The sequence below is a fragment of the Heterocephalus glaber genome, unplaced genomic scaffold, assembly GCF_053883595.1.
Source record: "Heterocephalus glaber isolate CG9 unplaced genomic scaffold, H.glaber_assembly_v1.0 deba00001781, whole genome shotgun sequence".
Lineage (NCBI taxonomy): Eukaryota > Metazoa > Chordata > Mammalia > Rodentia > Bathyergidae > Heterocephalus > Heterocephalus glaber.
In genome coordinates, this window is record NW_028258467.1 from 3,842,270 (window position 1) to 3,863,647 (window position 21,378).

Genomic DNA, 21,378 nt, shown 5'->3' on the forward strand with positions numbered 1-21,378 from the left:
GCTTTCCCACTTAACCTTTCATACCAAGCTGCTTGTTTGGTCTGAGATTTTGGCCCAGTCTGCCCTCATAGGCACCATGGTACCTGAGCTGCCCTGAAGGCCAAGCTAATTCCTCCAGAAGAGAGGACTAAGTGAACCCCTGGGCCAGCCTGGTGCTGCAGGGGACAGAAGATCCTAGTTTTTGAAAAGCACCTCCCATCCTTGTCCATGCACTCCCAGAGACCTCAATCCTGCTCAAAGTCTTCCAGGCTGAGGGGTAAAGGCCAGGATTATTGTACAGCCTCAAGCCAGTGTCTGAATTGAGAGTGGGTTCCACAAGGGAACCATATCCCTGAAGGTCCCCTGAAAGACCCTCTGGAGATCCCAAACAGCCCCAGGGACTTGTGAGGGCAAAAGATGGCTCAACACACTTAAAATAAACTGTCTACAGACCAATCCTGCATTTCTCATTTTTATTTGACAGAAAAAGTTGCTCTTGCTGTACAGATTTTAAAAAACCAAAATGCCTTTAAGAAACGTGAAGAAAAGTTGGGGGAGGGGGCCCCAACTTCACGGAGGCAGTTGGGCCAACAAAATAAATCAAACTGCCCCATCCTAGAACACCTCATATAACTTCCCGAGTACAAACCACCATCCTTGGGATCTAAGAGGCCCCACAACTCCCAAGGCCTTTCAGATTTTAGACTAGGGTATCCTGAACTGCATCCTTCCTCCACCCAACTCCTGTCCACATTCCCTCCCGCCCCAAACCCCCCAAAACACATGAACCAGGAAAAACTCACAGAGATTAACATTTCACAGGAACAAAGAAAAAAGAGTGGGAGGAAGAGTCCTCCCCCGAAAGATGCTGCCAGGATTTGGCAGGGCAGACAAGGACCCCTCCCACGGCTCTGTTGGGGAAGGGGACACTCCCTGTGGCTCCAGAGTGGGCTGCTGTAGAATTCCCCGAAATATTTATGGAGACCTGCAACAGAAAAAACAGGATCAATGTGCGTAGGGGCTCCTCCAGTCCTCAGCTTCCAGAGCTACTCCCAGCATGCCCTTCCCAACCACCAACCAGCTGAAAGGGGTCTGGTCTCCCAGGGGATGTACCTGGATGAGCGATGTCGCACAGGCTGGGGGCTAGGTGTATCCCTCCTGTGCTTGGGACCTGGAGAGTGGCTGTCCCCACACTGGCCCCTCCGGGAAACCCGTTCGCTGTTGCTGCAACACACAAAACTACCATCAGACCCCAAGGGTCTTTTGTTGCTCAAAACTTCCTTTCTATGTAAGTCACATGATGGCCAAGAAAGACCCTACCTCTGCTGGTCCCGTGGTGAGGGCTGGGGCGAGGGACGACGATGCTCCACAGGTGAGTAGCTCAGGGACCGGGAGTCGCGTAGGGAGTCTATTGGTTTCCGGGGACTTCGGGACCTGGGGAGCAGAGTAGACTCTATAGCACCACGCCCTTCTGAACCCACCAGCTAACACTCAGGACCACCCACCCAGGTCCTGACCACCAAACCTCACACCACGAAGGGCCAGCCTCAGACCCACCTTTGTCCACACTCACCCATCCGCCCGCACACCATCCACCGAGTGCCCCCAGTGGGCAGGGCCCAGGGTACAGCCGGGGATGCAAAGATAAAAGACAGTCCCTGCCCTTGAAGCTCAGTCTGGGAGTGAAGGCCAACATGGGAGGAACACAGGGCCCCATGTGTGGGAAACAGGCCCGCAGGAATGGATGTGCATTGGTCTGGGGACCCAGAGGGGTTGGGGGACATGGACAAGGCAGGGGAGGGGCAGGACAGTCTTCTCGAAGGTGCTGTTTTGAGTGGAGTCTTGCAGAACGAGGAGTTCACCAGGCGGACAAGGAAATTCCAGGCAGAAGGAACAGCATGTCCAAAGGCATGGGGCTCTCCTTAGACTGCAAGGCGCTGGGTGTGGCTGGAGCACAGGGCATGTGTGGGGGCGGGCAGAAGGACCACAGGGTGGGCAAGGCCAGCTGGTGAAGAGCCTCACACGCCATTCCCGCAGAGGTGGGGCTTTATCCTGAAGGCCACAGGGCGTCCCGGAAGGATTTGTGGAGTGGAGGGAAGTAACCAGATGTGCGTTTTAGAAAGATCCCTCTGGCTACGTGTGGAAGAGAATGGCGTGGAGGCAGGGAGACAGGGAGGAGGCTGTGGACAGAGTCGGGAGAAGATGACGGTGGCCAGACCAGAGCCCTGCAGCAGCAATGGGGAAACTTAAGAGCTAGAATCCCTGGGACCAGGTTGCATGGGGGAAGGGAGGGAAGGGAGGAAGGAAGAAACCTAGGACTTCCCAATTCCAGCTTCAGGACCCAATGGATGGTACAGCCCTTTACCAGAAGAGGGCACGATGGAGTGGTGGGGAGTGCTGAGTGCCCAACTCCTCCCCAAAAGACCAGACACCAAAGTCCAAAAGAGGCACCCCAGCAGGGACCTCATCTAGGGTCCCTGCTCTGGAGAAGTCAACTCCCACCCCCTTGCACCCCAGGCAAGGCAGCACTCACCTCCGCTCCCCAGGGGCTGACTTCTTGGGGCTTGCAGGTTTGGGTAAGGCCTGAGGGCCAGGCTTAGCAGGGGAGGGGGAGGAGGAAGAAGAAGAGGAAGAAGAAGAAGAGGAGGAAGAGGAAGAGGAAGAGGAGGAGGAGGAGGAGGAAGATGAAGAAGAGGAGGAAGAGGAAGAGGAGGAGCTGGAACTGGAGCTGCTAGAGCGTCTCTTCCGCTTGGCTGGGGCTGGCTCCTGAGGACGTCCCTCTCGAACAGCCTCCTTTGGGGCTGGGGTGGGGCTGGGGACCCTGTGGGAGAAGAGCAGTGTCACAAGGAAACAAGCCGCCCCAGCCCCAACCCTACCTTCCTTGGCCTGGAGGAACGGCAGTGGGGGAGGGGTGCCGGAGAAAGGCCTGGGAGTTCTTGGAGCCCTGGAAGGCGAGTCAATGAGCATTTCTCTGGAGAGCAGTGGCCTGAGATGACCAGACCTCTGCTAACACAAGCAACAGGCTGGGGCCCGCAGCACAAGGGATCAAGGTTAAACCTCAAGAATGTCCCTGATGGAAGAATAAGGCCTCTGGGCTCAGATGTGGAAGTTGAAGCTGGGTGGTCTCCTTCCTTGGAGAGCCGCAGCTTGGGGAGGCCCCTGTGAGTGCAGGTTGGCTGGGGAGGGGCCGTCCTGCCTGGAGGCAGGGAGAGGGATGGGATGACCTCTGAAGATCCTTCCAGCCCAGGGAGTTCCTCTTGAGGTCTAACTGCCATCCCTCCTGCTGTAAAATTAAGTCCATTTCCTCTAGTTCTGTCCTCTGTAGAGACGGAAAACTTATCATTATCCTCTAGAGAATTAATCTTTGGAGACTTTCACCTGTCCCATCCCTTCCCCACATAACCCCCACCCCAGCATTCTCTTCTACCCCCAGCTTGAGGTGCAAGGTCCCCCACACCTCCTCAAAGAGCCAAGAACCTGTGACATGATTCCTCCCTCCCCACTCCCTTATATATCCAACACCTTCCCCCTAGAAATTTCCTCAAAATCAAATCCCCTCACCTTTTCAGTGCCACCTCAGGTTGAGCAGGAAGGCTAGAGCCTTCCGAGTCGCTAGAACTGGAGCCAGAGGACGACGAAGAGGAGGATGACGACGATGACGAGGAGCTGCTGCTAGAGGACGAGGAGGACGAGGAACTCCGCCGCTCCTTTGCAGGCTGCAAGGCAGCCAATGCAGAAGGCTGCTGTGCCCCAGTAGAGGCAGATGGCTCCCCACCCTCAGAGTGAGACACCCCAGGGACAGAGCCAGAGAGCATGCCATTGTGATCACCAGCAGAGGATGAGGTCTTTATCGTCCCAGAGGAAAGGGACTGAGACCCTGCTCCAGGGGCAGACTGGGCCACTGAAGCACGGGATTGGTCTGGAAAAGCAGATGGCACTGGGGACCTAGGTTGATCCTGTGCTTGGGGAAGAGACTGTGAAGGACCCTGAACCGTTCTTGAGGCAGGGGAGGGGGCCCGCTCAGAGGTTACCCTAGACTGGCTTGGGGCAGATGGTGGTGTTCTGGACCTGGCTCTATCGAGAAGTGGGGGTGAAGTTCTGCCACTAACACGTTCATAAGCAGAGAGGGGTACCCTGGGGCTAGTGAGGTTTGCACCAGACAATGCTGGAGCCACCCTAGCACTAGTGAGACTTGCAGGGGTCAAGGCTGCAGGTGTTCTGGAGCTGGCAATATTCACAGAAGCTGCAGCATGTGCAGATCGAGGACCCACCAGGTTTGCAGAGGCTGGAGCCTGAGGTGTTCTGGAGCTGGCAGGGTAATTTGCAGCATTTGGAGGTGTGCCAGAGCCTGAGAGACTCAAAGCTGCCAAGGCAGCCGGGGTTCTGGCTCCTGCTAGGTTCACAGCTGGGGCTGTAGGGGTTCGAGGGTCAGCAAGGTTCACGGCTGAAGGTGCCACTGCTGTTCTGGGACTGGCCAAGTTCATGGCTGCTGATGCAGCTGGTGCCCTGGAGTCAGCCAGGTTCACTGCTGTTGAGATGGCAGGTGTTCTGGCACTGGCTAGGTTCATGGCGGCTGCAGAGGCTGCAGGAATCCGGCTAGCAAGGTTGGCAGCTGGGGCTGTTCTGAGACTCATGAGAGGCACTGGAGCTGGAACCTGGGACATTCTTGCAGCAAGGCCAGCAGCAGACATGGATGGGGGTGGCCGGGCAGTGCCAAGACTGATGGCAGTCAGGGCAAGTGCAATTCTAGACTGAGCATGATTTTCTGGCACAGATGTTCTTGGATGATCAGGTATTCGGGGACCTGGACCATCCATCATGGAACCACTGGCCTGCTGCAGAACAGACATGGGTGTTCTAGCACTGCCAAGGGGTTCAAGCATTCCAGGTGATCTACATCGGTCAAGAGGAGTTGGTGACATGCTAGGACGACTGAAGCAGCTCATTCTGGAACTATTGAGTGCTACTGGAGGTGTCCGAGAACCGGAATGATTCCTTGTTGCTGGAGGAGTAGCAGATCGTGAACGATCGGAACTACTTCCAGATGCAGAACGTCTGCGGATAGCTGGAGGAGACCTTGTCAAGGACCGTTTGCCCCGAGTTGCTCTTGGACTACGGGACCTAGAACGTCGGCGTATAGCAAGTGGCGAGCGACTTCGAGAACGTTTCCGTGGCAACATTGGTGTTCGAGACCTAGAGCGGCGGCGAATAGCTGGAGGTGTTCGGGACCTTGACCGGCGGCGTGTCACTGGAGAGGTTCGAGAGCGAGACCTTCTTCGAGTAACAGGAGATGTGCGAGATCGGGATCTCCTGCGAGTGACTGGAGATGTTCTGGATCTCGATCTTCTGCGGGTGATAGGCGAAGTTCTGCTTCGAGATCGCCTCCTGGTTACTGGTGGGGTCCTAGATCTGGATCTTCTGCGAGTCACTGGTGGAGTTCTAGAACGGGAGCGACGGCGTGTCGGTGTTCTAGACCTTGAACGGCGACGGGTTACTGGTGGTGTTCTGGACCTGGTGCGCCTTCGACTCACTGGGGATGCTCTTGATCGAGATCTTCGTCGAGTCACTGACGTTCTGGACCTTGACCGTCTCCGACTCACAGGTGAGGTTCGAGACCTGGATCTACGTCGACTAATCAAGGGTGTTCTGGACCTGGACCGCCGGTGAGTTGCTGGAGAGGCTCGAGATCTAGAGCGTTTCCATGGGGCTGGTGACGTGCGTGACCGAGAACGCTTCCGACTGGTTGGTGGTGTCCGAGAGCGGCCTCTCCTGCGGCGAGAGGAAGTTCGAGAACTCTCCTGTCGGGCAGGTGACCTTGAGTGGTAACCAGAGCCTCCCCTCCGCCTGCGAGTGACCCGAGACCTGGACCGGCTCCGCTGTCTTCTCCGGGAGGTTGACTGAGAAGAACCAGATCTATCTCGACGTCGAGTTGTCCTAGTTTTCTCTCTACGTGAGCGGGAACGAGACCTCTGTAGTCCACGGGGCTTTGGTGAAGGAGAACGGCCTCTCCTTGAAGCTGGCTTAGTGCGTGGAGATGAAGCTGAGCGCCGGCGACGTGATGATCTTGACTTTTCAGCTGGCTCTGGAGATGATACTGAGGGACTCCTTCGGCGTCTTGGGGGAGTTCTAGAGCGGGTTTCTGGTGATGAGGAGGCAGAGCGGCTTCTACGGGAGAGCCTTGCTTTTCTAGTTAGCTCAGGAGAGGATCGAGAGCTGCGACGTCGAGGTGGTGTGCGAGATTTGGTCTTTGGCTCTGGTGAGGACCTGGAGCCTCTTCGGGCAGTTCTGGATTGGGGTGGGTGTTCTGGAGAAGACTCAGAACTACTGCTTCCTTCGGTAGGATCTCGACCTTTACTTGATGAACCTGATCTGCTGCGTTTCGGAAGGGGCCGAGGAGCAGGTACTTTGGGTTCAGGAGAAGAATCAGAACCACTCTGGGCCCTGGGCACTGCTCTTGGCTTCTCTTTAACTTCAGGGGATGAAGCAGACCTACTGCGCCGAGAAGTTCGGGACTTTCTGTCAATCTCTGGAGATGATCCAGATTGACTCCTCTGCCTAAGAGGGGTTTGTGTCTTGGCTTTAGAATCTGGAGAAGAGTCTGACTCACTTCTCTCCTGAGGGGATGCACTGGGCTTCCCATCAAGTTCTTGAGATGATCCAGATGGACTTCTCTGCCCAAGGGGAGTCCTTGCCACAGTTTTTGGTTCAACTGATGATTCTGACCCACTTCTTTCTCTTTGAGGGGTGAGACACTTATTGTTGAGCTCTGGGGATGATGGAGAATGACTTCTTGGTCTAGGACTCTGAGGCAACACTTTAGGTTCGGGGGAAGAATCACACTCACTTTGTCCTCTTGATGGGGTTCTAGGTAGATCTTTCATTCCAGGAGAGGACCCAGACTGACTGTGCCTAGAGGGAGTCCCAGACCCATCTCTAAGTCCTGGAGAAGACCCAGACCGGCTTCTCCTTGATGGAGTTCTGGGTAAACCATCTTTCAACTCAGGAGAAGATGCAGAACTACTTCTTTCTCTTGATGGTGTTCTCTGCACAGCATCAAGTACAGGTGATGAGATGCTCTGATTTGATGAGATTCCTGCCTTTTCTATTACATCCGGGGATAACTCAGAACTGCTCTGTCTGGATGATCTTGATTGTTCTTTCATATGTACAGATGGGTCAGCCTCCACCTGATCAAGGAAGGGCCCATTCAAATCTTCTTTACCCTCAGGAGAAAAAACAGTATTCATTTCTGTAGCAGGGCCAGAGCTTCTAAATTCTAAAGGCAAGCCAAAGCTATTCTCCCCAGGAGACAGTTCTTTATGCTCTGGAGAAAAATGTGACCCTCCCCAACATGAGGCCACTGTAGAGACTTCTGCTTCCAAAGGTGGCTGGGACTGACACTGGTCAAGAGCCAAAGACACAGCTGACCTTTCTATTTCAGATGATTCAAAATTACTTCTAGTCACTTCTTTAAGTTCTGGAGACATATGTGGCAGGACTTGGTTTGAAGGTTGTTCAGATCTTTCTATCACCTCCATTAATTTCTCACTGTTTGACTCAGGTAAAGTATATTTTTGGTCTTTTGTATCTAAAGGTGACCCAGCAGCACTTCTTTCCCTTGATGAGATTCTAGGTGAGTCTTTAGCTGGTGAGGACTCAGGCCTATCTTGCAGAGGACTAAATTTGTCCCTTGGTCTGGGAGATGACACAGTAATAGTGACATCTTCATGAAGGGGTAAGCTCGTTTTCTCTTTTGATTCATGAGAAGGTTCTAATCTGCTCTGTCCCATAAGAGATTTGGAGTCCAATGCAGGATATGGCGTCCTGCTCTGTTCAGGAGACAGTCCTGATTTCAAATTAGGGCTTGCTGACAACTCGGCCCTATCCTGTTTTGGAGATCCAGATGCCAGCTCAGTAGCTGGAGATGAGGACCTGGACCAGCTACCCATAGGTGGTGTTTGAGATTTGCTCAGCAGAGATGGAGATTCCACAGGACCCTGTTTCACTTCTGTATCTTTAGTATCAGACCTTGGGTCTAGCAAAATTTCAGACTGTCCTTTCTGTTGCAGACAGGAGTCAAAATAGCTCTCTCCTACTGGTGTGCTAGATGTTATTCCTGGGTAGAGGGAGAAGGATCCAGAGCAACTCTGTGTTGCTGAGTCTTTAGACTTCTCCAGAGAACATGGTGACTTTGATTCAGAAAGATTTTGCCCTGGTGCAGTCTGGGGCTTTCCTTTAGGGTACGGCGATGTAGACTCTGATTGACTTAGTCGCAATGGAGTTCCAGGTTGCACTTTGATATCCGGTGAGGAAGATCTAGAATGACTGTGCCTTGATAGCAATCCAGATTCCACCTTGGAGCAAGGAGACACTGATCTGCTTTCCCTTGGAGGTGTTCTAGAAGTCACCCTACTAGGACTTGGAGAAGAGGAGCCAGAATGGCTTCGTTGCGATGACAGAATCGCCTTCACTTTGGGTTGAGGAGATGATGACTTTGATGTGCTCCGTCTTGGAGGAGTGTATTTCACTCGAGGTGGAGAGGACCCAGAACAGCTATGTCTAGAAGGGGTCCTAGATTTTATCTCAGGGTCAGGTGATTCAGACCGGCTCCGTCTTTGTGGTGTTGCAGATTGTTCATTGGTCTGGGGACTTGTTACAGACCCTTGTTTTGGTGGTGTTCCAGATTTCACTTTAGTGTGAGGAGGTGACCTGGAATGACTTTGTCTTGATGGTGTTTTAGATTTCTGTTTAGGTGGTGAAGAACCAGAACGACTTCGCCTTGGTGTTGTAGATTTAGCTTTAGGTTGGGATGATCCAGAGCGACTGCGCCTAGGTGGTGTCTGTGACTTTTGTTTAGGGCACGGAGAAGAACCTGAAAGACTTCGCCTCAAAGACAAGCGAGATTTTGCTTTGGATTGTGGTGAAGAGAGAGACCGGCTTCGCCTTGAGGAGATGTGTGATTTTTTCATTTCTGGGCTTGAGTTGGACCTGCTCCTCCTTTGAGATGCTCTGGATTTGTTTTTCCGGTCTGATGATGAGCCAGACCTGCCTCTTCTTTGTGGTGTTCTAGAGTGAGATCTTCCACGTCTAACTAGACTTCTACTCCGAGATCGTCCTCGTCTTGCTGGTGTTCTAGATCGAGATCTTCCTCTCCTGGCTGGAGTTCTAGAGCGCGAGCGGCCACTGCGTCTAGCTGGCGTTCTAGAGCGCGAGCGGCCACTGCGTCTAGCTGGCGTTCTAGAGCGCGAGCGTCCGCGTCTGGCTGGCGTTCTAGAGCGTGACCTACCACTTCTCCTGGCTGGAGATCTACTCCGAGATCTCCGTCTTACTGGTGACCGGGTCCTAGATCTGCGCCTAGCAGGCGTTCTGGACCGAGACCGTGCCCTCCGAGCTGGTGTTCTGGACCGAGACCTGCGCCTAGCTGGTGTTCTGGACCGAGACCTGCGCCTAGCAGGTGTTCTAGAGCGAGACCTGCCCCGCCGGGCTGGCGTTCTAGAACGAGATCTGCCCCTGGTAGCTGGAGATCTACTTGAGTGTGACCTGCCCCGCCTTGTTGACCTAGATCTGCCTCTTCTCTGGGTATTTCTGCTCCTGGACCAGGCTGGTCGCTGAGGAGACCTAGAGCGGCCACGCCGCTGGGGACTTCTAGATCTTCCCCACCTCTGTGCAGACCGAGACCTACGCCACTGAGGGGACCTAGACCGAGAATGACCTCTCTTAGTGGGGGTTCGAGACCGGGATCGCCCTCTCTTAGTATTAGCAGGGCTACGGGATCTTCCCATTCTACGAGAAGGGGTATGAGAATGTGATTTATCCCGTTTTGCTCGGCCACGTGAGTGATTCTTGGATGTGGGAGAAGAAGAAATCTCTCTGCAGGTGCCAGGAACTGGAACAAGTTTAGGACTTTCAGGGGAAGAGCTGGCATGCCGGGAAACTTTGGTAGGTTGAGGGGATGGTGGGCAGCTCTCTGAGGAGGATGACTGGGGAGGTTTTTCAGGAGACTTAGGTGATGAATGGCCCTGAGTTGGGGAGGCCTCAGATGGGGGGTTCACTGGCTCCTGACTTAAGGAAGTTTTTGCAAGAGGTTGTGGGGAGCCGCCATGCTGCTCAACAAGGAGCGGAGTGGGAGCAGGTGGTTCTGGGCCTGTGCTGCTCCTTTCCGGAGAGGGACTAGGTCGAACTGCAGATTTCTAAGAGTAGAAGAGAGAGTAGGGATAGGGAATATATAAATAAACACCAGAACTTATTACCTGTAAAATCTCAACACCCTTTCCAAGGAACTTTTCTTTTACCCATTTGTAATACCAATTAGTCCTTTTCCTCACCAGTCATATTCATTCAGTAAGATCTCATATCATATAAAACACATTGGAAAAAACACGGGAAGATAACAGAAAATTTGCAATCTTAAGAGTCTTACCCTGTGAGCCTGAGGCATGATCACAATTCCATCCCTAGCACTGGTAACTTAGCAACTTGGCAAGATTTTTTTCTCACAATTAAAAAAAAGGGGACTGGGAATGTAGCTCAATGAGAAGGTGGTCCTGGATTCAATCTCCACATGACCCCCACCCCCAGCTCCAGCATTATAATCTAGAGAAAAGACAAAGTACACTACAATTAACAAAAAAAAATACTACTGCAAAGTGCTTTAAGAACAGAAGAAAAAAGGTTTTGGGTTTTTTTGGGGGGAGGGGTCTACCAGAGATTAAACTCCAGCCTTTAGGCACGCTAACACTACTGGCCCCCAAATGGTATTTTAAATAGAAACACAGAGCACCTTCCTGAAATGGTTGGCAGCTGACCTCACCCTTGAGGAGCAACTATATTAAAAAAGAAAAGAAAAAACCAGCATGAACAAAGTTCATTTCTCATTTTTTGAGATAAGGTCTCACTATGTAGCCCAGGCTGACCCTGACCTTACAGTAATCTTCCTGCTAAGTACTGTACTGGGATTACAGGCATGTGCCACCATGCCCAGCTGAACAAAATTCTGAAAATATGATCTGCATGAAAAATAAAATTGATGAAGGGCTGGGGATTTAGCTCAGTGGTACCATCATGACTGCCTTGAAAGCACAAGGTCCTGAGTTCAAGACCCAGTACTGAGAAAAAAAAGCTGATCAGGAACTAGGGATATAGTTCAGTGGTAAAGTACTTGCCTAATATGAGACCCTAGATTCAAGCTTTAGCCCAGGGGTAAGAAATTGACCAAGATAGCTAAAAAGCAAAAAAGCACAAAACTCCAGAAACTTCTAAAAAAAGCACTAAACTACAGAAACCTCTATTATAACTTAAATGCAAGAGACAGCAGATATAATTTCTGAGGTGCTCAGGCCCTTGATTTGGAAACTTGACTATGGATAAAACGGCAGTTAGATGAGACCAATCAGAAGTCACACTACAGAAGCTAAATCAAGAAAATACAATTAGGATTTAGAATTACAATAGAGAACATAAAACAAATTACTGGAGAACACTCCATATTGCTTTTAAACCATGGACACCAACCCAGTGGGCAGAAAATTTTTAATGCATTCCAGCATATAATGAAACAGGAGAAAATACACATAATAAAACAGTAAATGTGGCTTAAACTTTTGTTTCAATTTTAAGTGTGTGTGCAATTAGGATACTAATACTTAGTTATCTCATAAAATTTGATTCTAAAGCCATCACAATTCAGTCACTTACAATTCCAAAATATTTGCAGGTGAATTAAGAGAACTTTGTAATAGAGAAATACACAAGAACTAAATTCACTACTTCGTTTTTTTGAGACAAAGTCTCACTATGTATTGTATGTATTCCAGGCTGGCCTTCAACTATGTAGCCTAGTCTGGCCTCAAACTTGCAGCAAGCCTCCTGCCCCAGCCTTCTGAGAGCTAGGGTTACAAGTACATGGCACCATGCCTAGACTAACTTCACTACTTTGAATAAACAATCACCTAGCCAGACCTAGTGGCACAGGCCTATATTCCTGTAAACCATGGGAGGTTTAAGCAGGAGAATTACAAATTCAAGCCTAGTTTGGGCAACTTTACAAGATTCCATCTCAAAATCAGAAGTAAAAAAAGAGCTGGAGACGTACCTTAGTGTAAAACCCTCGCATTCAATCCCTAATTGGGTGTGGTCCCCTTTACTTTACACCTGTCCTAAAACTTGGCAAAAACTCAGGAACATACCTCCTTCTTGTCTTTATCTTTGTCTTCATAAGGACTGCTAGGCTGCTTTGTAGAGTGTTCTGGACTGTCAGGTCGTTGTGTACTTGAGGTACCTAATTCACTAGAAGGTGCATCTCCCGCCCCTTGGCACCCTGAACCAGGGGAAGGACTTCGTCCAGTCAAGACAGTTATATGGGTTTTAGCTGCAGCACTTCGAGACCTGTGGGAGTTAATAGATGTCGAGGGAAAGCAGGGATATTAGCTTAAGGAAGAACAGAAAACCCCCTCCCCAACTCCCATCCAACTTTAACCATACAACCCTCTTCCAAAAGACCTTCCTAGTTATATGACTCAAATCATTCAACAAATGTAAATTCAGTCAACTTTGTTCTTTGTCTTCCTAACACAATCCCAAAGAATGTTCTCCCTCTACCCCTTTATTCACCTCCCCCAAACATCCCCAAGCCCTCCACCAGGCCCATTCCCTACCTGCTTCATTCACAACTCACCTCTGAGCCCACCTCCTTCAGGAAGCCTTCCCCGATTAAGGAAGCCAGGGTAAGGATTCCTTCCTCCCCCAGACATCATGAACAAACCCCCCCTCCCCTATTCTGGCAGTCCATATACATCATAACAAAACAAAAAAATAACAAATTAAAATAAAAAAAGAGAAGGGGAAATGTATATGTCTGTCCATCCTGTTGCTTTAGCCTGTCAGCTCCTAGAGGGCAGGGACCGTGTCTTCCGAATGGTCTGTGCAGCGCCTAGCACACCGTGGGCGCTCAATAAATATTTAGTTGATTAACCCGCCATTCCCTCACCCTCCCTTCCTCCTGGACTCCCCCTTACCGACTTCGTGAAGTATCAGAGGAAGAAGCAGAGTCAGCAGAAGTTGAGCGATGGGCCCGGCGGCTCTTGGGAGCTGGTGTTGTACTACGAGACCTGAAGGAAGACCACCACACAGCTCAAGAGAATGGCACACCTATACTGAATTCTCTTCACCCCTTCACCAGAAACATAACAGATTCTATCCTCTCCAAAAGAACACTCATCTACTCACTAAGCAAATTCCCCTCAAATTCACTCACCGCTTCCGCTTCTTGTCTTTAGATTTACGTTTGCTCTTTGGAGTGGGAGACCTGGGAAATAAGGCAAGTTGTTAAAACACAAAATTCTTAGAGGAGGAAATAAAACCAAAAATAAGATGGAAAGATCTGGAAGGCACTAATAGCAGAAAGATCAATAAATCAAAAGAAAAGGTCAATAAAGTAGCAATATTCAAGAAAAAGAAACCTCTCACTGGTCAAATAAAGAACAAACAAGGAAAAATAAAAGAGCAAGCACGGTCTTCAAGCAGTAGTTCCCCACTTCCTTGTTCCATTATATCCTCCACGAGCCAAACAACTCTTACCTGTGCTTCCGCTTCTTTGACTCAGATTCTGACCTGTTGAGAAAAAATTAAATAAATAAACCCACACATACTCCTGAACTCAGTAAGCCTCCAATTATTCCAAGTACTTCTACCACATACCTGTGCTTCTTCTTCTTCGAGCTCTTCTTTCTCTCCCGTCGAGGAGAGCTGCTTTCTGACCTGCTAAAAATGGGTTCAAAAGCAAGGTCATTTTGCTTGGCTTTTTTCCTGGCCCTACCACTTACAACTCACCCTCAAAAATGGTTCTAAAGGGCTTATTTCTTTATAAGAGGCAGGTAACTCCTTAAATCAAAAAAATCTAAAAATAAAAGCAAAATTCCAGAAATCCAAAATGCAGCTGGCCAGTTCCTAATCAACAAGGTATAGACTCAACCTTTCCTAAGAAGGTTCTCCCAGGGCCGGGGATTTAGCTCACTGGTTTCGCCGCCTGCTGCCCAAGCACAAGGACCCATGTTCGATCCCCGGTACCAAAACAAAACAAAAGTATATCACAGGATTGATCCTCTCTACAGTAGGATAACTTTCCAACTAACTCACCGTCCTCTATCTTTCTTCTTTTTCTTCTTCTTTTGCTTTGGGGTTGGTGAGCGAGAACTGCTAGACTCCCGGACAAGGCTAGATAAAGATAGAAAGATAGGTGTTAGGACAAATTCTTAAGATATTTCAACCTCAGGGCCAGGGATTTGGCTTAGTGGGCTCTGCGCTTGCCCGAGTTTGATCCCTAGTACCAAACAAACAAAAAGATATTTCAACCTCAGAAGAACAAAATCTCAAGAATTTAGAAAACACACACACACACACAAAGAGCAGAGTGTGTAAAACCAGAAAGAGAATCTAATACTTGTTTCTTGGTCATAAATACCTGTAAGGTTTGGGAGGCTCGGGAGCAGGTTTGGCTTCTCGAGCACGACGCTGAGGATCAAAGGAGCTACCATCCACATAAGAATCACTGATGCCAAAAGCAGCACGGAGTCGCTCATTCTTTTTCTCATTTAATTCTGCCAACTGATGGGTCTCCGTTACCCTAGAGAAACAAAAACCAAAAATCTGAAGAACATAAGAAGCAAAAGGCAGAGCCATATACAGAATTATAAGCAGAAGCCAAACAGCCATGGGATAAGGAAGTTGTACAAAAGCAGGAGGGACATCCCAGGTAAAGAGAAGCCAGCAGCCAGCAGTACAGAGTCCAGGGGGAACAAAGGGAGAGCTCAACACTCACGCTGGCCTCTGCCCTGGGGTCTCCTCCTTGCCCCCAGGGTTCACATCCTTCTCCAGCAACATGAGCCGAAAGGTCGCCACTTTCTCCTGAATCTGTTGTTCCTCGTACCTAAAGGACAAATCCCTTCCAGGTTAGAGCTTGACAGGGCACCTTCCCCAGTCCCAGGTTTACATTTCCCTATTCCCAACACAGTCCCTTCCTTTTCCATGCACACAGAATTTTTTTCATTCACTGTCACCTGAAATTCTCACACTTCTGACCTTTTCTCATCACCTTTCTTCCCTCTAGAACAGTGGATTTTAAACATGCTACGATTCAGGGGGCAAGAAAGGAAAGTCAGCTGGCAAAGTTCCCAGTGCTGCTCCTCAACTTTGAAAAGAACAGATCTTTTACTTCCTGAGACTCCAAAGGTGTATTATATAAAAGAAGGATCACTGCTGAAGTTTGAAAACCACTGCTCTAAAAGGTTTTCTTCCTCAGTGTGCTCCTTTACCAAACTTTCACTTCTCTACTCAGCCCATAACTCTTAATTTGAGTATTCTTCCAATTCCTATTTTTCTACAAAATCCTATTTTTCTGCCTTTGTTATTTTCCAAGCCTCAATCCTTAAATCCATTTACTTCTTTCCTACCAATGACAACACCTGTCGGCTTAACCTAACTCATTTCCTGCCAGATCTGATTTCCTGACAGCCCATTTTTGCTCTTCAATGGCCCCCTTTCCCGGTATGCATCCATCTAAATAATACAGACTCCCTCAGGCTCCCACGTATGTTCCAGTTTCTCCATCTCCTACTTTACACTGTGTCTTAATTCTTTTCAGTTCTCTAACTCCTCTACCGCCTCCCCTACAACTCCTTTCCAGGGATCTTTCAACCAGCTCTAAGCTTCATAAATCCCATCTAACACTGCACTCATTCAGTGCTTGGCTCTCCCAAACCCTCCCCTCACCCCTGCTCTTCCATCATCTCCTCCAGCTCGAGGCATCGCAACTCCACGCGCCGCTTGCGCTCGTGGTCCAGGATGTCAGGATTAGGCCGCTTCACCAGGGCAGCCTCCAGGCGCCGCAGTTCCTCCTCTCCCTTGTAGTCAGGCCGCTCACCACGGCGGCCCCTCACCAGGGACAGGTTGCGCTGGACGTAGCCGTTGGTGCCGCTGCCCCGGGGCGTCGGCAGCCCGATCCCGTTGTACATGGCCCCGTGCCCAGGGGGGGCACCACCGCTCCTGGGGGGGAGCGGGGAGACACGGGTCAGGGCCCTGGCTCCAAACTAACCACTTACCACCTCCCACGCCCCTGCTCTCCTTCATACCTATTTCAACAGTTATACTACAACTTTATTAGCTGCATAATTTTCTTGATTTCCTAATAATTCCCCTCCTTTATCCCTTCCTTTCTAGTAAATCATAGCAGAGTTCTTACAGCCTTTTCTCCTAATACTCTTTTACAGAATTCTAAGTCATTCCTTCTTACATTTATATTTCCTTCATTCTCCATACTAGGAAAAGTTTCCTCTTTTCTTTCAAATCTCTACACACTATCCTTTTTGCACTGGTGCCAACATACACAAGTGGTGTCATCAACTTTTCTAATGTCTAACCCCTCCAAATAGGGCACACAACAACTACCAGATGTAGACCTGTAACATATAACTGTTAAGGGACTACAGAACACACCCAAAGACTCTCTTCCCAGAATTCAGACTATCCAGTAAAAACACAAAAAGGGACTAAACAGTCCCTAAGTATGGGAATGATTAGACTGGCTGGTTAACACAAATCAAATGTCCTTTACAGTCTTACACCTAACTACAGGCCAAAATGCACAACAGAAACACACAGGAACCATGGATATGTAATCTTACTCTTTATCTCCCAGGGAAGGAGCCATTTCTTTGATTCCAAATATTTACAGCTCCTATCAACTACCCTGGTATTTATTCCTTCAATTTCCTTCCCAATAGGATTTAGCACATGACTTGTAGATCCTCCAAGTCTCACTGGCTCTTGTTAAATATTATCTGCCTTTAACTCAATGTCCTATTTAAACATCAAACCAGCCTCCTCTGTTCCAAGTGTTCTCTTATTTTTCTCTAAATACCTTGCCCCAAGTTAATCTATGAAAATTTTAAATCCCTATACCTTTCATTTATGTTCAACTGTTGACTTTCCCTACCAATCTCCTGTTGCACACTTCCTAGTTCTCTCAATCCCACCTTGTCCTTCACATGTTAATGTATGCCTCCTACCAACTTCCATTCTCCCAATTTATCCCAACCTCAGCATGACTCCAAAGAACCCCAAGCCTGTTTAACTAGATTTACTGGCTGTCTGCTATATATGCTCTATTTCTGTTCCCAATGCATCTTCTCCAGAAAGTTTGAGCCCACAAACGTTTGAGACAAAATTACTGTAGAAAAATCCCCAACAAATAAGCAAAGAAGAGAATTGGTCAAAACAGAAAGAAAAGAAACAGAATTGGATGAAATACTGCATTTAGAAAATCCCAGAATAAAGCATTATACAATTGCCTGGAGAAAAGATATTAAAGCATGAAGAAAGGAAAGAGAAGTATGGAGATGTTGATGGAAAGAACATTTGGCCCCCACCCAAATCGAAGGATAGGTCCCTGCCCAATCTCAGTAGGAGACCCAAGATAAAATTATAAGCAATATATAAGATACCATAAGGTAAAGGAGTAATAACAGACACTAAATCCTGAGAATGCCAAGCTCGAAATTCAGGAAGAAATTAAAAACTACTTTGCAATTCAAGAAAGCAGTCTCTCTGCCTTCCAACTCTCATTTTTCTCACCTTTTCTAAAACCAATCCTTCCTCACTGTAAACTCAGGCCCTTTGTTACCTCTCCATACCCCACCTAATTTCTGCCTCCCTTGCAAAATGCTTCTGACCTGCAATTAATACTTCAGTCTAATCATTCACCCACACTTCCATACCTCACACAAAAATCCTCCCACTCTCTAGAAGGAAAACCAGTAGTGGGCCAGGGATTTAGCTCAGTGTCGCCCCGCCTGCCTGACAAGCGCAAGGTCCTGAGTTTGATAACTGGCACACACACAAAAAAAGGAAAACCAGTAGTGCTAGGCAAAGGGGTATCAATTCACAATGCTTTGAGTAATTTTTAGGGAATCATCAAAGAAAGGAAAAAACAAAAAACCAAATCCACAGCACTCATAGCAATGCTCAAGACACTAAAAGGAAGAAATAACATCAATGAACTTCCAAGGCCAAACTACCCTTCAGAAACGAGTTCACAGACTGGGATTGCAAAAAAATCACCCAAGGTAAGAGCAGAAAGTAAAAGCTGCAAAAGAAAATAACGGAGAATTTTTCCTGTTGGAAAATTACCAGGATGTCAAACCAGTAACAAAGTAAAAAAGTACCTTGAAATCTAATATTAAGATACTCGAGAGGAAATGACACCAAAAGAGGGGGAAGGGTGTCCAGGAAGAGGACCTAGGTAAGTACGGCTACCCCAAAACCGGGGCACTGTAGTGTCCACAATAGAGAAAGCTAAAACATTACAGGAAAACCAACGTACTTGACAGGAAATAAAAGACTAGATTTTCGATTCAGCGCGAGAACAGTAAATGGAAACAGAGACTCAAGAGTTGCATGTCAGGTAATCCCTCAAGAAACCAGAACACCTGGGAGTGTAAAATTTTCTTCCCAACGAAAAGCTCCAAAAGCCTCCCCTAGCTGTAACACTTTAGGTCACAAACAAAAAGGAGCACACAACCTACCTTATGAACAAACTTAATACTTTTTTCTTTGATTCTCAAGGCTTTCCTTTAATAATTTCACGGCTCATATTAAGGATTCCAAAATGCGGAAATCCGGGCCGCCCAGTGCAAGGCTCTACCTGCGCTGGCTGGGCATAGAGGCCTATTTTCAGCCATGAGGAATGGGGGAAGGGGCGCGGCGCCCCGCAGTCTGGGAGACTCGGGGTCGGGCCACGGGTCCCCAGGAGCGTCGGGAAAGTAAGAGGCCGGGGACGGAGAATGGATTAAGGCAAAGGAATCGATTCCACAGCGGGCCTCCGCCACCAACCACTTCACGCCACTTAAAAGCCGAAAAGGCCAGCAGCGAGAGCGAACACCGCCTTGGATGCACGCGTGGGAGAGGCGAGGAGCCGAATCCCGCGCGCTCCCTTTCGCCGAGGGCGCGCGCAAACCCGAGCGCAAAGAGAGGGCACGCGCCGTTGCCATGGGGGAGGGGCGGAAGGCCCGAAGGCCCTACGCGACGGAAACTGCACGAAGGGGGAGGGGAGGCAAACAAGTGAGGGCCTCCTCGCGAGCTAAGTGAGGCGTGCACGCGCGCGTGCGCACGGCGGCCAGGACCGCTCTCCGCGGGCTTTGGCCCCGCGCCGGGGCCGACACCCCTCCCCCACCCACCTCGCGCGCTCCCCCAACCTCTCACCCGCCGCCGCCTCCGCCCGCCGCCTTCGAGGGGGAGAGGTCCTGCTGCCGCTCAAACACCCAAGTCCTTCGAGGCCTGAAGTCGCAGCCTCGCCTCGCCGGTCCGCCCGCCTCAGCCGACAACGACGCCTCCTCGCTTCCTCAGGGGCCGCAGCGGGTTCCGACTGCGCCACTCGCACCCAGCTTGGGCCGCGCTGCACGTCAGCACGATTAAGTGCGTCAGCACGCAACCGCGCGCGCCCCAAAGGCCGACGGGAGGCGTAGTACACTTCAAGACTTTGTGCGCAGGCGCTAAAGACACACTGGGAAGTCTATGGTTTCTTAAGGAGAAAAGGAGGTTGGGCTCGGTTGCCGAGAAACTACGAGTCCCGTCGGCCAGTGCAGGGAAGAGCGGGGAAGCGGGTCCAAGCCTCAACGTCTCCGGAGGCCTTCAGCAGGGGGAGGGGCTCAGGGCCTAGCGCCACATCCTGCGACAACCCCTTCCCTCCGTTTCGGTGCATCTTGGGCTTCGGCCTTTAGTCCGAAGTGTGCAGGAAGTGTAGTTCAGGCATAGCTCGGAACCCATTTGTAGACTTGGGACGGGGAGCGGCAGCCATTTTGTCTCCATGTTGGGTTGATGGCTGGATATTGGAGAGGGTGCACATTTCCCTGTGACTGGGCCTCTATGGGGAGCCTCACGCTACACCTCTCATGTCTTCCCATGCTCAGGAGGAATCACCTAAGATTCCACCTAGCAGGTCCCGCTGGAGCCCTTGAGCCTACTTCAGACTTAGGGAGCCACCAGGTCTGGCTTCAAAATCCTTGTGGGGGGGGGGGGGTAGCGTTAACCATTACCCGCCAAGGAGACTTGTAGGAACCTGAGCTTCTCCAACTGGAGTCTAAATTGGCGACCCTCCCGCTGGCTAGTGACCTTGGACTTGCCTCTTGTCATCCAGGTTATCGAAAGTGGCCTTGCATCCTTAACAGGACAAGGTAAACAGTTAACGTTCTGCTGTGTTTGAGTGTAAGGAATTAGCTTTGATACTTACATAGCAGGCATATCACTCTCAACCTGTTAGATGTCAGATGTGCCGAGTTCCTGTCCCCTGAAATCAATGAATTCCAAGGGACAAAGGAGGTTAAGAGTAGGAAAGGTTTATTGAGAGCTCCTGAGTGGATTTGCCACTGAGACCCTTTGTCAGAGGTAATTTGGACAGCAAAGTCTCAATGTGGGTATGACATGGCTCAAACTATAATAAACCAGTAAGATTTCAAGTTTAGCTAATATTGATCCAATAGGGAGCAGGGCCAAGGTTTTATGGCTAGCATTAGTAACCTTGGCTTATCTATGACTTCTAAAATAGGAACATTTTGGGGAAGGGATGGATCCAATCTGATGCATATCTGGACTTAATGGACTGGGTGATACTAATTACAGTATAGTCCCAAGTTTATATTCACCCCTTAGGGAAGTATGCAAGTCTGCCCATTGTGAAGAAGGCCTTGCCTTCTTCAGATGCATCTTCAGCCATAGTTTTAGTGTGTTCTCCTTTTCTGCACTGACTCTCTGGAGGGTCAGACCATCCCTGTCTGACTGCCTATTAATTTTTTGTAAATTAGCTATCTATAATAATACTGTTCTTTTTAACTTATCCACAAAGGGTATACTCAGGTGTTAGAACTGGGAGACCCAAGACTAGAAGATCCACCACTTTGTGTAAGGCTCTAGCTTCAGGTTCTGGCGCCCAGAAAGTTGTGCTAACCCTTGAACTCTTGCACTTCTGGAATCCATGAGCTGGACAATTAACATGGTAAAATGGCAAAGCCTTTGTCTTTCTGGGCCTGAGCTGGTATTTCTGAGGTTGAATGTGAAGGTGGTGGTTTCAACCACTTCTGATGAGATCTTTCCTATAACCAAATTGTAAATGATACTCTCCCTTATATTTATGGAGTACTTATGCTAAATTTTGTACTTGAATCAGTGCATTAAAAGCTCATGGCAACCGCATGGGAAAAACATTCTTTTCCCATGAAGAAACAATAAATTTCCTTACATAATCACAGTACAGTTTTCAAAATTAGCAAAGTAACATCGAAACAATGTTCTAATCTACAGGCCCTTTTGAAGTGTCATTTGTTCTGATAACATCCTTTCGATAAGAAGAAAAAT

At 49.2% G+C, this 21,378-nt stretch overlaps 1 protein-coding gene across 14 annotated transcripts; it reads right to left on the bottom strand.

The window, feature by feature from the left end:
- Positions 1 to 438: 438 nt before the first annotated feature.
- Srrm2 (serine/arginine repetitive matrix 2) lies at positions 439 to 19,448 on the bottom strand. 14 transcript variants are annotated; one of them, XM_021244311.2, is made up of 16 exons: positions 19,231 to 19,448; positions 15,745 to 16,017; positions 14,795 to 14,902; positions 14,438 to 14,599; positions 14,113 to 14,190; positions 13,675 to 13,737; positions 13,555 to 13,587; positions 13,232 to 13,282; positions 12,993 to 13,085; positions 12,165 to 12,363; positions 4,251 to 10,169; positions 3,541 to 3,695; positions 2,513 to 2,800; positions 1,300 to 1,413; positions 1,093 to 1,218; positions 439 to 964 (listed from the first exon to the last, which is right to left on the bottom strand). In XM_021244311.2, exons 2-16 carry the CDS (start codon positions 15,984 to 15,986, stop codon positions 955 to 957), a joined length of 7,641 nt encoding a protein of 2,546 aa, XP_021099970.1. In that variant the 5' UTR covers positions 15,987 to 16,017; positions 19,231 to 19,448; the 3' UTR covers positions 439 to 954. The 14 variants fall into 14 exon arrangements, with proteins under 14 accessions (XP_021099970.1, XP_021099962.1, XP_021099961.1 ...); XM_021244303.2 differs by having other exon boundaries at positions 3,541 to 10,169; positions 13,675 to 13,734; XM_021244302.2 differs by having other exon boundaries at positions 3,541 to 10,169.
- Between the last annotated feature and the right edge of the window lie 1,930 nt (positions 19,449 to 21,378).